The following is a 17307-nucleotide window of genomic DNA, read 5'->3' on the forward strand; positions in this document are numbered from 1 at the left end:
TATGTATGTATGTATGTATGTATGTATGTATGTATGTATGTATGTATGTGTGCCCCTGGTATGCCTAAATATGGGAGGAAGGTCACTACTCCCTTTTTCTGTCAAATCCCAGTAAGGGTATGGCTAGCTGATGAGAGCTAATTAGCTCGAAATAGATCTATACTAGTCTCCCTTTATTTATTTATCAGCACAAATACAACATATATATATGTTTATAATTTATATATATATATATATAAAAAGAAAATAGCCAGTGTTGAAATGTATAGCACAAATATCAATATAGGAAACATTTTGTATTATGAGCTGCGGTGGCACAGTGGTTAGAATGCAGTACTGCAGACTACTTCTGTTGATCACCGGATGCCAGCAGTTTGGCAGATCGAATCTCACCAGGCTCCAGGTTGGCTCAGCCTTCCATCCTTCCCAGGTGGGTAAAATGAGGACCCAGATTGTTGGGGAGAATAGGCTGACTCTGTAAACCGCTTAGAGTGGGCTGTAAAGCACTGTGAAGCGGTATATAAGTCTAAGTGCTATTGTTAGTACTATAAACTGTTATATGATCATTGCTGTCTCATAAATTGTTTTACAATATTTGCCAAATTTCAATTCCAGTTTTAGGCCCAAGATTTTGGATGTAGTTCAGCCCATTTGAGGTACCTTGGTTCAAAAATTGTTGCTCTGTGATGCATCTTTTTTTTTCCCAGTTAAAAGGTTACAGGAATGAGAGTTTTAGTAGTATACACTGTGTGCACAATTATTAGGCAAGTGAGTATTTTGACCGTATCATAATTTTATGCTTATTTTCCACTTCCAAGCTGTATAAACAGGAATGTTTAGTAAATATAAGCATATCAGGTGATGTGTATTTGTGTAATGAAGGTGTGGCCTAAGGAGATCAACACCCTTTATCAAGGTGTGCATAGTTATTAGACAGCTTTTCTTCCTCAGGCAAAATGGGACAAAAAGAGATTTATCTGAAAAGTCAAATATTGTAAAAAGCCTTTCACATGGGTGCAGCTACTCTTGCAATTGCTAAGATATAGAGCTGTGATCACAGAACTACCGTGTTTCCCCCAAAATAAGACAGGGTCTTATTTTCTTTTGACCTCTGAAATAAGTGCTTGGCCTTATTTTTGGGGAGGTTGTATTATTTTTGAGGTGCAGGAGGCAGCGAGTGTGGTCACCTCATGGCTGCTGCTGTGTTGCCAATTTTTTCAGGGAGGGCTTATTTTTTGGGGAGGGCTTATTTTTTGTCATGCCGGGGAGGTCTTATTTTCAGGGAAACAGGGCATCCAATAGTCAACAGGGTCACAAGAAAAGACACACATTAACTGCCAAATATTCGAGAAGAATCGAACATGAAACTAGCAGGAACCCATTATCCTCCAGTGCTGTCATATTTCAGAACTGCAACCTACCTGAAATGCCCAGAAGTACAAGGTGTTCAATGCTCAGAGATAGGACCAAAGTGAAGAAGGCTGAAACCTGACCACCACTGAACAAGATATATGATTTGAAATGACGAGAAATATCTGAAGGCAGATTTTTCAAAGGTTTTATGGATTGATGAGATGAGAGTGACTCTTGACGGACCAGATGGATGGGCCCTTGGCTGGATCAGTAATGGGCACAGAGCTCCACTTCAACTCAGATGCCAACAAGGTGGAGGTGAGGTACTGGTATGGGCTGGTATTATCAAAGATGAGCTAGTTGGACTTTTTCAGGTCGATGATGGACTCAAAATCAACTCCCATAAATACCGCCAGTTTTTAGAAGACACTTTCTTCAAGCAGTGCTACAGGAAAAAATCTGCATTTTGCAAGAAAACCATGATTTTTATGCAACACAATGCTCCATAGCATTAATATAAGTACTCCACTGTGTGGCTAGCCAGTAAAGGCCTTTAAGATGTAATAATAATGACGTGGCCCCCTTCCTCACCTGATCTAAACCCTATTGAGAACTTGTGGGCCCTTCTTAAGTAGGAGATTTAATGTGAAGGAAAACAGTGCACCTCTCTGAACAATGTCTGCGAGGCTGTGGCTGCTGCTGCACAAAAAATTGATCGTGAACAGATCAAGAAACTGATTCCATGAATGGAAGGCATGACTGTTATTGAAAAGAACAAACATTTCCAAGTTTATTTTACATTATAGGGATGTATTTGTTATTGGTCTTCCATCCAAGTTGGCATAGTTTTACCAAGATCAGCGAAGGTGAACTGCTTTAATATAACTTATTTACCTAAAAATGTGTATTTTCCACCATTGGAAATGTGACATGTTAAACTGAAAAAAAAAAGCAATAAATTAATGGAAAACTGAACGTTGAATTGATTTCTCTCAGATATTGTTCAGAAACCTGAAAACTAATCAACATTTAATAGAGTTTTCCTTGTAGAACATTTCCAAAAGTGATGCTAATATTAACACACAATTAGTAGGTGATACCTTTCAAATATGTCTATGTTTTTTGATTGAAATTCCCTTTTGGGTATTTTGTAGAATTTAAAAAATATAGAAAGGTAATAAGGAAATAAAATCTTATTTTTGTAAAAAAAAAAAAGACATTGCTTCCTAATGAAAACAATAGTTTGCTGTAGCATTAGTTAGAATATATGGATCCCTTATGAAGCAAATGTGATGGTCTTCATTACAGACCTGGGAGATAGTCGTCCCGGTCTCTGCTGCAGAGGGATACTTATGTCCAATTTGTGCCAGAGGCTCACAAAAGCCAAATATAACATTCAAAAGAGACCTGCTCTTGAATCGTTAAAGGGATCTTAGTAATGCATTGCTCTGGGTCCCCCTCCCATGATGTGTAGAAATGAAAATGTTAGAAGTTGTGCTAGCAAAACATAGGAAGTGCTGATTAGAAAACAATATTGTTTTCATCCTCTATATAATTTGAGGAAGACGGCCAGGAGACTGCCTAGTAAAAGCAAAGACCAAAAGCACCCTGGGACGTTGAGTACATTTACTTTGATCCAGGAGTGAAATGCTACCAGTTTGCTCGAACCGGTAGTAAAACAAATGCTACTAGTTCGGGTGAACCGTTATTTCCAATGATCAGCTGTGATGCGCGATTTATATTAGCTAGAAAGCAGGATTTCTGCTTTCTAGCTAATGTAAATTGTGGGGCACAGCAGATTCCCCTCCTCACTGTTCTACTTACCTTCCAGGCGCGCTCGGTAGCAGGCTCCACCCATCTCACCGGACGTCATCACGTCTGTTTTTGACACTCTGCGCATGCACGGAAGGTCCTGCGCATGCGGGGAGGTGGCGCGTGCGAGTGGATCAAGCGCACCCGCTCACATTTGCAAACCTGTAGTGAAGGTAAGTAGGTTTCACCCCTGCTTGATGTTATAAGTAAAGGTATTAGGTTTAGTCTGAAGGAAGGAAACTAGCTTCTAGTGAAAACCACAAAGTATCTCTTTCATTGCTCCAGGAGTTAAAAAGTTTAGAAATGAAATTAAAAGCCAACATGATGTATCTCAACTAACTATTGTACCAATAACGAGATGCTCTGTGCAAATAATAATAATAACAATACAAGAACTTCTGTTAAATACATTGCCACAAAGAGTACATTACAGGTTCCGTATTCTGGTGTAATAGCATTTTGCAGAAGATAATCCAACAAAAAAGGATTGTTTTGTTCAATACTATATCAGAAGAGATGTTCTTGCTTGGCTTTCATCTGACTTAAGAAAGCATCTCTTCCTGGTCTGGAGCAACGGTTATGGATACTTCTTAAGTGTGTAGGTGGAACCTGCAGTTGCCTCTTTGTCTGGCCTTTCAGCACATGGGATATGTTGGCGTGCGTTTAGAAAAGCTTTGTCTCTCTGAAGAAAGCCCAGCTTCTGCATTGCTTCATCCCGCGTAGATCTTTGCGCATTGGACAAAAGCCTCAAGGCATCCTTTGCCGGTTGCTTGGCAGGAGCCGAAGTGTCGAGGTGGTGCAGGAAACGTGCGCGGAGTTCCTGAACGTTGACTCCTGACTTCGCTATGGTGTCAAACTTCTTGAAGTGGGTGAGTTGAGAGTTGGCTGTTCTAGGAGGAAGTTTGGCTCGAGGATGATAAAGATCAGACCACCTCCTCAATGTGACTTCATCGGACTCCTCTGAATGGGACTTGATCATTTTACTTTTAGCAACTGCTGGGCAGGGACCATTTTTCACCAGGACATCTTCCTCAAATTTACTTTGTTGCTGCGTGCTGCAGATGACATGATGTTGATATTGGTCCTGAGAACCTGTACATGCAATTGACATAGGGTCAGATTATTAGAAGCAACAAAAAAGTGGGGAGAGGGGGACTATAGGAAACAGAGACAGAAAGTTGCTTTTAAATTATTCTATCTAGTCATGGAAGATCACTCACGTGTTACATGGCAACTGGAGTGGTTGCCATGTAACTCTTCTGACATGACGTTCATTGGTAAACATACGCAGAATGGGGACAGAAAGCAGAGAGGGGATACTGATTAGAAATATGTAGCTACTGATTTTTTTTTACCATAGAGAGGAGTACAAATAGTTGACTTACAACATAATTGAATGATATTTTGGTCGTAAGTTGTGATGGGCACTATGTGACCCTGCCTGATTTTACAACCTTTTTTTTTTGCAGAAGTTGTTAAACTAACACCATGGTTGTCAAACAAAGCCATTCTTAGCTATTCAGCATTTTTTGCCAGAAACTGGAAAAACATCAGATTCTAGAGAAAAAACATCATATAAATCACAGTCACTTGGCTGTGGAAAGCTCTAAATGACCATAAATGAGTGCCAATCACCAACTGCCCAAAATGTGGTAGTGTGACCACGGTGGAGGCCTAGATGTTGGAACTTTGAATCCAGATCATAAGTGGCTTTTTCAAGATGTGTCATAATTTTGAACAGTCGCTAAGGGACTAGTCGTAAGTCAAGGAATAGTTGTACACGTGCACACAACCTGCAAGATTCACCCGTATGAATGAAAAGTGACAACTACAGTCTAAAGGCTGAGAAAATCCACCACAGACTGACAAGAATAGCCCTGACATGGAAAGGCAGTGGATAAAAGATAGAAAAGGAGGAAGGTAGTTGTGTTGATTGAAACAAAATTGGCCAAATCATATTTGGGGAAACACCAAGTTTGACATTCAAAGGCTTGCTCCCCCAGCCAATTGGTTAATTGATAGTGCCCAGGGATCCATGTAAACAAACTACCAGTACTATATAACTTTACCTAGAGATTCTTCTGTTTTGTCATGACTCCACTCATCGTCTTCTGGGATTTCCTTATCCAAATTGTTGACTGTCTGAATCAAGAACTCCAGGCATTCTTTCTCCTCTGGATTCAGTTCAGAAAGGAAATCTTCATCCTCTTTTGAGAAACCTTCAGGATTAAGTCCCGGAATCAACTAATGGCAAAATTAGAAAAATTTAAAATATAAAAAGCCTTCTCGAAGGTCACTTCTCACGTATCTGGCTAGTTGCAAGATGAAGTATGATGTATCACCTGTACACATCTGATCTTCTAGATATAGCTATAGCCCAGCATCTGAGTCAGTGGTGGGGTTAATTTTTTTTTTACTACCGGTTCTGTGGGCGTGGTGTGGCTTTGTGGGCGTGGCAGGGGAACGTTACTGCAAAATCCCCATTCTCTCCCTACCCCACTAACCTGCTTTCCAGCCCTATTCACCTGTTCAGGGCAACAAAGGAAGATCAGCTGGGAGGCAGCAGGGGCGGGGTCAGCCTATTTGCCGGTTCTCTGAACTACTCAAAATTTCCGCTACCGGTTCTCCAGAACCTGTCAGAACTGGCTGAATACCACCTCTGATCTGAGTATCTTTCCTAAAGGCTTCATGGTTATTCTACCAAGTAAGTACTGGTCAACCGAGCCCATGCCTTGACTTGACGCAATGGGAAGAAGGGATAACCCTAAGGAACAGGAGGAAGAGCTGCTACCAAGATAGCAGTCTCAGGCTAAAAGAAATTCAAGTCCAGACCAGAACTGTAATTCAAGAAAAATGTTCAGATAAGACCTTTCAAATTCTCATGAAGATAAAGGGAGGAGGTGCATTCAGATTCTGTTACTAAACTCTTATCATGAAAATAGCATTAGTCTTCATGATCTTGGGTTTCCTAGTCTGGTCTACCTCAAAGGGCTGAGAATTACTGGTTAATTCCTTGTTTGATAGTTGATCCTATACAGCAGAAGCTGTTCACCACTTGAATGTCTTCATTGTCAATTCAAAGACTGGTTGATATACCTGTTGTCTGATTTTCTTTCAGATTGAGTAGAGATGGGGTCCATGCATATAGCATGACTCCCTACTTTCCCTAATCTGACATGTTCAGCTGGTGGTCTGAAGGTCTTGTTCTATTCGGGTCCTTTCCCGTGTGGGGATGAGACACCCCTAACACCCCTTGGGGGGGGGTGTTCTGTTAATATGCAGCTTGTTGTGCCTTCAAATGGCTTCTACTGTACTGCCGTAAAATCGCTTCTACTGTGCAGCACAGTGGAGTTGCCATGGTAACGGCTTCACAGTATTCCACAAGGGGGGCTCCCTCTGGTAAGGGGGAAAATCCAACATTAGAAATTACGTTTTGTCCTGACATTTCCCCCCTATAAATAAATACCCGGACAATGCCGGTTGATCCGCTAGTAGCCTAATAAAGGAAGGTCTTTGATTTTGTGGATAATATACTTAAAGAAAATGCAAGTAGATCTCTTGTTTTAAGAGTGGGAAGGAAGAGAGTAGGGCTAGCGCTTACATCCCATTCTCTAGGTTGAGCCTAGAGGTTGAACTGTTTGAGCCTCTAAGCATTCAGTTGAATGCGAGTTTGACTTCTACTTCCTCACATTTGCTACTGTGGCCTTGAATACTATCCTGTGCCTTCCCCTCAGCCTCTGTCCCTCAGCCAGAAGAAGTCACTTGGCTGCTATTCTTCCCTTCAGAGACCTTATCATTGCTCAATTGAGCTTTATCCCCAAGGGGGGGGCTTCCACACAAGTTCGGCTAGGTTCGGGAGAACCGTAGCTAACATTATGGCTGGTTGGAGGACCTCTAAATCCCACCCCTGGCTGGGCCTGTTCGGCCCGCCCCATCCCTCCCTTCCCCTCCCAGCAGTCTCCAGGCAGCCCATTTTGGATACGAGGTAAGCGCAGGGCCTGCACCGAGGCTCGGGGAGGGGGAAAAACGGGTCTCCCGGAAGTTCTGGAAGGCCGGAAATGGGCTCGTTTCTAGCCTCCAGAGGGCCTCTGGAGCCTGGGGGAAGCAGTTTTCACCCTCCCAGAGGCTCAAGGAAAGACTCCAGAGCCTGGGGAAGATGAAAACACCCTCCCTCCCACCTTGGTGCAGGAGGCTGACTAGGCCACGCCCACCATGGCCACGCCCACCCAGCAACCGGGCAGAGAACCTGTTGCTGAAATTTTTGAATCCCACCCCTGTTTATGTCCTATCTGTGTGGTACTAGACATGTGCAACGTAAGTACTGTTGACGAGCAGAACAAACTTCCAACTCACTGTGCAAGGATAGGCGAGTGAAGAACTGTGTCAGGAATGTACATGACAAATTACCATGCCTATTAGACTTCACACCAGAGAACACAAAATAGGACCCCAGAAAACACTCCCTACTCCAAGCAGTGTTGTAACAATTATAATTAAAAATAATTATACCCTAATAATCATAATAACGGACCCTTGGCTTTTATACAACCAGACATCAGTACGACTACTTAGTGATTTCTTCCCTCATAGGAGAATTCTGGCAAAGCTTTTTTGTGTCAACATAGCATTCCCCAATGGACTGATTAACTGCTTTATAAAAAATAAATAGCCATCACTTTGGTGCGCTCTGCATCTATTCCAGACCATACCTATAATTATCTCTGATTACCAATTTTTCATTGGGGGAAAAAAGCCAGTTATTATTGGACAGATAGACTACGAAAAAGATTAGATACCTGCACTTATTTATAAAAATAACTAAAGTTCAGAATTTAAATTAAACAAATAAAATATATATGGCAGCTTTCTGTCTGCTTCCTTCTAAATACTTCAGAATGGCCATTCCCAGAATTCTTTGCCTGGCAGCCTCGACACGTTTGGAAGTTGCCAGTTTGATGTAGTGGTTGAAGCACAACGCTAAAAACCAGCAGACTATGACCTACTCTACCTTCTAGCTCTATTTTAGGCAAAAGCCAGTTTGGTGACCTCTCTCAGCCTTCGGAAACAAGCTAAAGGCAAGCCACTTCTACAAATCTGGCCAACAAAACTGCATGGACTTATCCAGGCCATCACCAGACATTAATGCTGATTCAAAAAGCGTATATACACACAGACCAAAAAGTGACCATTTGGGCCAGTGATTGCTAACCTTTTTGCCGTCGCGTACTGAAAGCGTGAGTGTGCGCCTGCACCCATAATGCAATGCACATATAACCCCCATAAGCGCCCTGCCCCCTACGAATATGCATGCAACCCTGTGTTCCCTCCACCCCTCGCCCATGCGCACCCCATTTTAGACCTAGTAGGCCTCTCTGCAGCCTTCTGGAGCAGAAATGGGCCACATTGCACACATACTCCCGTGTCCCTTTTAGGCCTAGTAGGCCTCTCTGCAGTCTCCCGGGAGCAAAAATGGCCCACGTTGCACACATAATACCGTGCTCCTTTTAGGCCTAGTAGGCCTCTCTGCAGCCTCCTGGGAGCAAAAATGAGCCACATTGTACACACACTCCAGTGCCCCTTTTAGGCCTAGTAGGTCTCTCTGCAGCCTTCTGGAGCAGAAATGGGCCACGTTGTACACACACTCCAGTGCCCCTTTTATGCCTAGTAGGCCTCTCTGCAGCCTCCTGGGAACAAAAATGGGCCACGTTAACATGGAATATGGAATAATATGGGATAATAGGAATCTTAATATATGTGACCTACTTTATAATTGTGCATGTTTGTAAGAGGTAACATCATGAGCAGGAAGTCAAACATAGCCAAGCAGATGTAACCACAGACATAACGGCAGGAAACTTAGATAGAATTGCAAGGACCCTGTGACCTACTTAGAGAGGGGGCACAGGTTATTTAGCTTCTATAGTATAGCAACAAGGGGGGGGCTTGAGATAAGGGGGGGGGGCTGTCAGAAATGTAACCAATCATAAGATGTCTAAAGTATGTATAAGAGTAACTGTATTAGAATCCTTGGGGGTTCAGTCTTTGCTTCTTGTGTTGCTACTGAACCTTGTGCAATAAACGTTTTCTGCTTGATCCCGGAATTCCGTGTCAGTTCCTAGAATTCCATAATAACGTTGCACACACACTCCATTGCCCCTTTTAGGCCTAGTAGGCCTTTCTGCAGCCTCCTGGGAGCAAAAATGAGCCACATTGTACACACACTCCAGTGCCCTTTTTAGGCCTAGTAGGCCTCTTCGCAGCCTTCTGGAGCAGAAATGGGCCACGTTGTACACACACTCCAGTGCCCCTTTTATGCCTAGTAGGCCTCTCTGCAGCCTCCTGGGAACAAAAATGGGCCACATTGTACACACACTCCAGTGCCGGTTTTAGGCCTAGTAGGCCTTTCTGCAGGCTTCTGGAGCAGAAATGGGCCACGTTGTACACACACTCCAGTGCCCCTTTTATGCCTAGTAGGCCTCTCTGCAGCCTCCTGGGAACAAAAATGGGCCACATTGTACACACACTCCAGTGCCCCTTTTAGGCCTAGTAGGCCTCTCTGCAGCCTCCTGGGAGCAAAAATGAGCCACGTTGCACAAATACTCCCATGCCACTTTTAGGCCTAGTAGGCGCCTCTGCAGCCTCCTGGGAGCAAAAATGAGCCACGTTGTGGTGTTAGATATTAGCATATATCGTAGTAAGTCTCCCCTCTGGTCCGCTGCTACAGCGGGAAACAGGTATCGTTCTGATTGGTCGAGGGGCGTACCCGATCCCTATAAAAGGGGAACCCTCCGACCACAGAGCAAGCTGGATCATTACTACTACTAATAAAGAGCTGTTAAGTCACTACGTGTCCGCAGTCTGTCTCTCGTTGCCCAGATCTAACATTGGCAACGAAGGTGGGATCGAGAGGCAGAGAGGACGAAGAACGCTACCTCCAGAATCTCCGGATTTGATCCAGCCCAGGAATTCGGCAGAAATTCCGGCAGCCATCTCAGATCACCGCAGCGCGGCAAATTCAAACAGAGAAAATGGCGATGCATGCTCCCCCCGCTCCTTTCGACCCAGCAAACGACGAATGGGAAGCCTTCATGATTCGCTTCGAGTGTTTCCTCGAAGCGAACGAATACACGGGGATCACCGACGCAAGGAAGAAAAACATCTTCCTCGGCTACTGTGGAAAGGAAGTCTTCAATACGGCCAGAGACCTCACCGCGCCTACTCCAATACAGGCAGTATCGTGGACGGCGTTGCAACAGGCCCTGCAAACTCATTACGCGCCAAAACCTTCCCGCCATGTCTGCCGCAAGGAATTCAACATGAGGAACCAGAAGGCGGGGGAATCCATCAATCAATACGTTGCAGCCCTACGAAAGGCAGCAACTCACTGCGAGTACAGGGATCTGGACGAGCACATTTTAGCGCAGCTCATCTGTGGGTTAAGAGACATTTCTCTACAAAAGAAGCTGTTGGCAAACCCGAATTTAACCCTACAGATAGCGCTGAACGAAGCAAGAGCGTCAGAGTCAGCAGAGAACTCATCGGTGACCATACAACGAGGGGCCAACGTAAACCAGCCAGCACCGAGGCAAACCAGAGTATACTACGAGGACACAAGCCCCGACTACGAGAATTCCGAGTTCGAGGACAGTCACATGATGCGGAGCAGTCACATGAGGCCTGGGGGGAGACCCGGATCCCGCTTGCCGCCCTGCGCAAGTTGCGGAGGGAATCACCCCAGGTCTACTTGTAGGTTCAGGAACGTTGTTTGTTCGCACTGCAACAAACTTGGGCACATCGCACGAGTGTGCCGGAGCGGAGTCCCTGCCCCATGGCAGCCGCCTATGTACCGCCAACAGAAGCCCAACCCAGGGGCTTGGCGAAATCAGAAAGGGCGCCCAGAGAGAAATCCACAAGTGTATACCCAGAGAGAAAATTCCCAAAGAGCTGAGCGAGCGTATCCCCAGAGAGATTACTCACAAGGAGCTGAGCGAGCGTATCCCCAGAGAGAATACACACAAAGAGCTGAAAGAGCGTTCTATCAAGACGCTCAACGAGAGTATTTTCAGGATGTAGACGATGAGATAGAGTTGACCCAGAGAGAGGAGTTGCGAACGTATCTCACCACAATACATCAGGTCCGCCCTAAGCGACCAAAAAGGCTGAGAGTCACAGTCCTCTTGGAGGGCTCACCCTGCGAGCTAGAAGTTGACACTGGATCAACTCTGACGATTATTTCATGGGCATCCATGAAACAGGCTATCCCTAGCCTCAGAAAGAGCCAACTATGCGCTCCAGACGTCCTGCTACAAGACTACCAGGGGAACCAAGTCCCCATCGTGGGCCAAGGCACATTCCAAATCCGATTCAAGGACATCGAAGCCCAGCTGCCCGTGACCATCGCCAGCGCGCCATTGCAGAACCTTCTGGGGCTCGATTGGTTTGAAGCCCTGGGGTTAGAAGTCACCGGAATCAACGCCGTGAGAAACAGCAGCGCTGAACAGATTTTTAAGGAGTTCGAGGATGTGTTCAGCCCCGGTCTGGGTAAGTATGTGGGTAAACCAATATCATTCAATTTAGACCCCAAGGTGGCGCCAATCCGACTTAAGCCGAGACGAGTGCCCTTTGCACTACGCCCAAAAATAGATAAGGAAATAGATAAGTTAGTGGAGCAAGGAATCCTTGAGCCGGTAGATCACGCGCGCTGGGAAACACCCATCGTGACCCCAGTCAAGCCAGACGGATCAGTCCGCATCTGCGCAGACTATAAATGTACAATTAATGTCGCGCTACAACAGAGCGCATATCCTGTGCCTGTAGTACAGCACTTATTGCACTCGTTGGGACCAGGAAAGGTATTTGCTAAGTTAGACATGGCACAAGCTTACCAGCAACTGCCAGTTGATAGCGCCACAGCGGAGGCCCAGACTATAGTGACGCATAGAGGAGCATTCAAATGCAACCGGCTACAATTCGGTGTGAGTATTGCCCCAGGATTGTTCCAGAGCGTCATGGAACGACTTTTGCAAGGGATACCGGGAGTCGTCCCCTATTTTGACGACATCTTGGTGTCCGCTGCAAACGAGGAGCAATTAAATAAAAGAGTCAGAACTGTTTTGGCCAGAATCAGAGAAAAGGGTCTCCGCCTCAAAAAGGAAAAATGCCAAATCAACGTGCCTAGTGTAGAATTCCTGGGTCATAGAATCGATGGTCAGGGAATACACCCCACTTCAAAGAAAATTAAGGCGATCCAGGACGCCCCCACACCACGAAACCAGACCGAGTTGCAGGCTTTCCTCGGATTACTTAACTTCTACAGCGTTTTTCTGAGGCAGAAGGCGACCGTTGCTGAGCCACTACACCGTCTACTCCAGAGGAACGCACCATGGAAATGGGGACGATCCGAAGCTGCAGCTTTCGCCGGGGTAAAACGCCTGCTCACCACTGACTCACTGCTTGTCCAATACAGCCAGACCCTACCGCTGGTATTGACCTGCGACGCATCAGCCTTCGGAGTTGGAGCAGTCCTCAGCCACAGGATGCCCGACGGAAAAGAAGCACCCATCGCTTTCTACTCCAGAACTCTTTCATCGGCCGAAAGGAATTACAGCCAAATGGACAGGGAAGCGCTGGCTGCTGTAGCTGGAGTAAAGCGTTTCCATGAATACCTCTACGGCCGCGATTTTGAACTAATTACAGATCACAAACCGTTGTTGGGACTTTTGGCGGGAAACCGCCCCACCCCGGTCTCCCTTTCTCCACGCATGACCAGGTGGACTGTTTTCCTGGCTGCGTATTCATACAAATTGATTCATCGACCGGGCTCCACTCTCGGACACGCAGATGCACTCAGCCGTTGCCCATTACCTGACATTCTGCCAGACCCCACTCCAGAAGTACCGGTATTGCTCATTGACTGTTTGGACTCTGGACCGGTTTCTTCATACGACGTTGCAAGGTTCTCCTCTAAAGACAATGTAATAAAGCAGGTTCAAACTTGGGTTTGGAGGGGGTGGCCGAAGGGGAACGTGGGCCCGGAATTCAAAATGTTTTGGGCAAAATGGGACGAACTCTCAGTGTTACAAGGTTGTTTATTGTGGGGGGATCGAGTTGTTATTCCGTATGTTTTACGTAGGAATGTATTAGAGGCTTTACATATGGGTCATCCGGGAATTGTTAGAATGAAGGCGTTAGCAAGAAGTTACGTTTGGTGGCCAAACATGGACAAAGAAATAGAGGAATGGGTGGCCATTTGCGACCCATGTCAGGAATCGAGACCAGCACCCCCGGAAGCGCCCGCCACAGAATGGGAGAAACCTAAAGCACCCTGGTCGCGAATACACATCGATTTCGCAGGGCCATTCCAGGGTCAGACTTTCCTTATAGTTGTGGATGCATACTCAAAATGGCTAGATGTAGTCCTAATGACTTCAACCACGGCAGAGGCAGTCATAAAGGTTCTACGGTGACTTTTCGCCACTCATGGCCTGCCCGACCTCCTAGTCTCCGATAACGGGCCCCAATTCACAGCCATGCAGTTCGAAACGTTTTTAGCAGGTCAGGGAATTCGGCATGCCCTCGTCGCGCCATTCCATCCGGCATCAAACGGACAGGCGGAGAGAATGGTGCGATTCGCAAAAGAGGCCCTCGCTAGGATGGGTCCAGGTGATTGGCAAACACGCATTGACCATTACCTCCTAATTCAGCATATTACCCCAAGCGCAACGACGGGTAGGAGTCCTGCTGAACTACTCATGGGCCACCGTCTACGGTCTCACCTGGACCGTCTTCACCCAAATTACTCTGCCACAGCTCCCCCAGACTCCACAAGTAAAATTCGGTCTTTCAGCGTAGGGGATTCAGTATACGCCCACAACTATGCAGGGGGAACATTGTGGATGCCGGCAAAGGTCATTGGCATCACGGGTCCACGATCGTATTTGCTAGAACTAGAAGATGGGCGGAACTGGAAAAGGCACATCGATCAACTTCGGGGTCGCCTAGCACACTCAGACCTGCGAAACGAAGACGAGAGTTCCCTGCCTACAGAAAGTCAACCACGCGAGAGCCCCCTCATAGGAAACCACGACACCTGCGAACCAAGCTTGGAACAAGAAAACACGCACGAAGCAGAGCAAACCCCAGACAACGCAACCGAGCAGACTCCAGAACGCCCTAGCAACGAAGGCACAAAAACCACTGGACGTGAAACAGGAAAGACACCCGATCCTGCAACCACTTCTAACAAACCCGAACTACGACGCTCCTCCCGAGCAAGACAAACACCCACATACCTAAAAGACTATGTTACCTACCGCAACGTTCCATCTAGGAGGGGAGGGGTGTTAGATATTAGCATATATCGTAGTAAGTCTCCCCTCTGGTCCGCTGCTACAGCGGGAAACAGGTATCGTTCTGATTGGTCGAGGGGCGTACCCGATCCCTATAAAAGGGGAACCCTCCGACCACAGAGCAAGCTGGATCATTACTACTACTAATAAAGAGCTGTTAAGTCACTACGTGTCCGCAGTCTGTCTCTCGTTGCCCAGATCTAACAGCACAAATACTCCCATGCCACTTTTAGGCCTAGTAGGCGCCTCTGCAGCCTCCTGGGATCAAAAATGAGCCACATTGTACACACACTCCAGTGCCGGTTTTAGGCCTAGTAGGCCTCTCTGCAGGCTTCTGGAGCAGAAATGGGCCACGTTGTACACACACTCCAGTGCCCCTTTTAGGCCTAGTAGGCCTCTCTGCAGCCTCCTGGGAGCAAAAATGGGCCACGTTGCATACACACTCCATTGCCCCTTTTAGACCTAGTAGGCCTCTCTGCAGCCTCCTGGGAGCAAAAATGAGCCACATTGTACACACACTCCAGTGCCCCTTTTAGGCCTAATAGGCCTCTCTGCAGCCTCCTGGGAGCAAAAATGGGACACGTTGCACACATACTCCCGTGCCCCTTTTAGGCCTAGTAGGCCTTTCGGCAGCCTCCTGGAAACAAAAAAGGGCCACATTGTACACACACCCGTGCCCCTTTTAGGCCCAGTAGGCCTCTGTGCAGCCTCCTGGGAACAAAAATGGGCCAGGTTGCACACACACTCCATTGCCCCTTTTAGGCCTAGTAGGCCTCTCTGCAGCCTCCTGAGAGCAAAAATGGGCGACGTTGCACACATACTGCCGTGCCCCTTTTAGGCCTAGTAGGCGTCTCTACAGCCTTCTGGAGCAGAAACGGGCAACATTGAACACACAGTCCCATGCCCCTTTTAGGCCTAGTAGCCCTCTCTGCAGCCTTCTGGGAGCAGAAATGGGCCACGTTGCACACACACTCCAGTGCCCCTTTTAGGCCTAGTAGGCCTCTCTGCAGCCTTCTGGAGCAGAAATGGGCCATGTTGTACACACACTCCAGTGCCCCTTTTAGGCCTTGTAGGCCTCTCTGCAGCCTTCTGGAGCAGAAATGGGCCACGTTGCCTAGTAGGCCTCTCTGCAGCCTCCTGAGAGCAAAACTGGGCGACGTTGCACACATACTGCCGTGCCCCTTTTAGGCCTAGTAGGCGTCTCTGCAGCCTCCTTGGAACACAAAGGGGCCACATTGCACACACACACTCCCCTGCCCCGTTTCCGGCCTAGTAGGCCTCTCTGCAGCCTCCTGGGAGTAGAAATGGGCCACATTGTACACACACTCCAGTGCCCCTTTTAGGCCTAGTAGGCCTTTCTGCAGCCTCCTGAGAGCAAAAATGGGCGACGTTGCACACATACTGCCGTGCCCCTTTTAGGCCTAGTAGGCGTCTCTACAGCCTCTGGAGCAGAAACGGGCAACATTGAACACACAGTCCCGTGCCCCTTTTAGGCCTAGTAGCCCTCTCTGCAGCCTTCTGGGAGCAGAAATGGGCCACGTTGCACACACACTCCAGTGCCCCTTTTAGGCCTAGTAGGCCTCTCGGCAGCCTTCTCGGAGCAGAAATGGGCCAGGTTGCACACACACTCCAGTGCCCCTTTTAATCCTAGTAGGCCTCTCGGCAGCCTCCTGAGAACAAAAATGGGCCACATTGTACATACACTCCAGTGCCCCTTTTAGGCCTTGTAGGCCTCTCTGCAACCTTCTGGAGCAGAAATGGGCCACGTTGCACACCCACTCCCGTGCCCTTTTAGGCCCAGTAGGCCTCTCGGCAGCCTCTTGGAAACAAAAATTGGTCACATTGTACACACACTCCAGTGCCCCGTTTTCGGCCTAGTAGGCCACTCTGCAGCCTCCTGGGAACAAAAATGGCCATGTTGCACCCACACTCCCGTGCCCCGTTTTCGGCGTAGTAGGCCTCTCTGCAGCTTCCTGGGAACAAAAATGGGGCGTGGAGCTCCCACACTAAACACCCCCGTGTATATGCATGCGCCCCCCTATCCATGCATCTGTGTCTCCCACTTTCACCCCGCCACGCGTATGCGCGGCAGAGTCAAAAATCAGCTGGCCGGTGGGTAAGGTTAAGCACAACTATTTCATGGAATTGGTTGACTACAGATAATCACATCTGTATTCATCTGAGAGACAGGTAGCCCTCAACTGACAGCCAAAATTGAGTCCAAAATTTATGTTGCTAAGTGGAAATGTGTTAAGTGGTTTTTATCGCATTTTACGACTTTTCTCACCACATTTGTTGAAGTGAATCTCTGCTGTTGTTAAATTAGTAACATGATTGTCAAATGAATCTGGCTTTCCCATTGACTTTGCTTTTCCGAAGGTCACAAAAGTCGATTACATGACTTCCGGTTCCGGCGGCTGACGGCGACGGGCAACTCGTTGCTCGCTCCGGCTCCCCGGTGGGCCTCCCCACTTCTTGGGGGGCACAGGACCCCCCCTAGAGGCATCCTGCCGGAGGAGCGGCATCGCGGGGGATCCCTGCATCGGCGGCGGCCGGCGGGAGTTCCCCTGCGCGCTCAAGGCACCGGGGAGCAGATCGGAGGGCGCGTGGGCGCGTCTTCGCTGACAGGCTGTTTGGAGTGAAAAAAGAAAGCTGAAGGATGCGGCGGCGGAGCGGTGAGGTGTAGACTCCCTTCATTCCTATTACCAACTATAAAATCTGTCAGCTGTGCAAACTTGAACTTTTGGCTTGATTTGGAGAGGTGCGGCTGGATGGGAGGGGGATCCCCCCCCCT

General features: G+C 47.4%; 1 protein-coding gene across 6 annotated transcripts in view; it reads right to left on the reverse strand.

Moving 5' to 3' along the window:
- Window positions 1-2367: 2367 nt before the first annotated feature.
- Window positions 2368-17307, reverse strand: part of LOC309383425 (uncharacterized protein) — a 29528-nt gene continuing 14588 nt past the window's right edge. For all 6 annotated transcript variants that reach the window (XM_081935966.1, XM_081935964.1, XM_081935961.1 and 3 more), the window contains exons 3-4: window positions 5235-5409; window positions 2368-4257 (exon numbers count right to left, since the gene is read on the reverse strand). In XM_081935966.1, coding sequence (XP_081792092.1) covers window positions 3743-4257; window positions 5235-5409 — 690 coding nt within the window. In that variant the 3' untranslated portion in view covers window positions 2368-3742. The remainder of the gene's footprint in view (window positions 4258-5234; window positions 5410-17307) is intronic.

The sequence above is a fragment of the Natrix helvetica genome (genome assembly GCF_964273705.1).
Source record: "Natrix helvetica genome assembly, chromosome: 1".
Lineage (NCBI taxonomy): Eukaryota > Metazoa > Chordata > Lepidosauria > Squamata > Natricidae > Natrix > Natrix helvetica.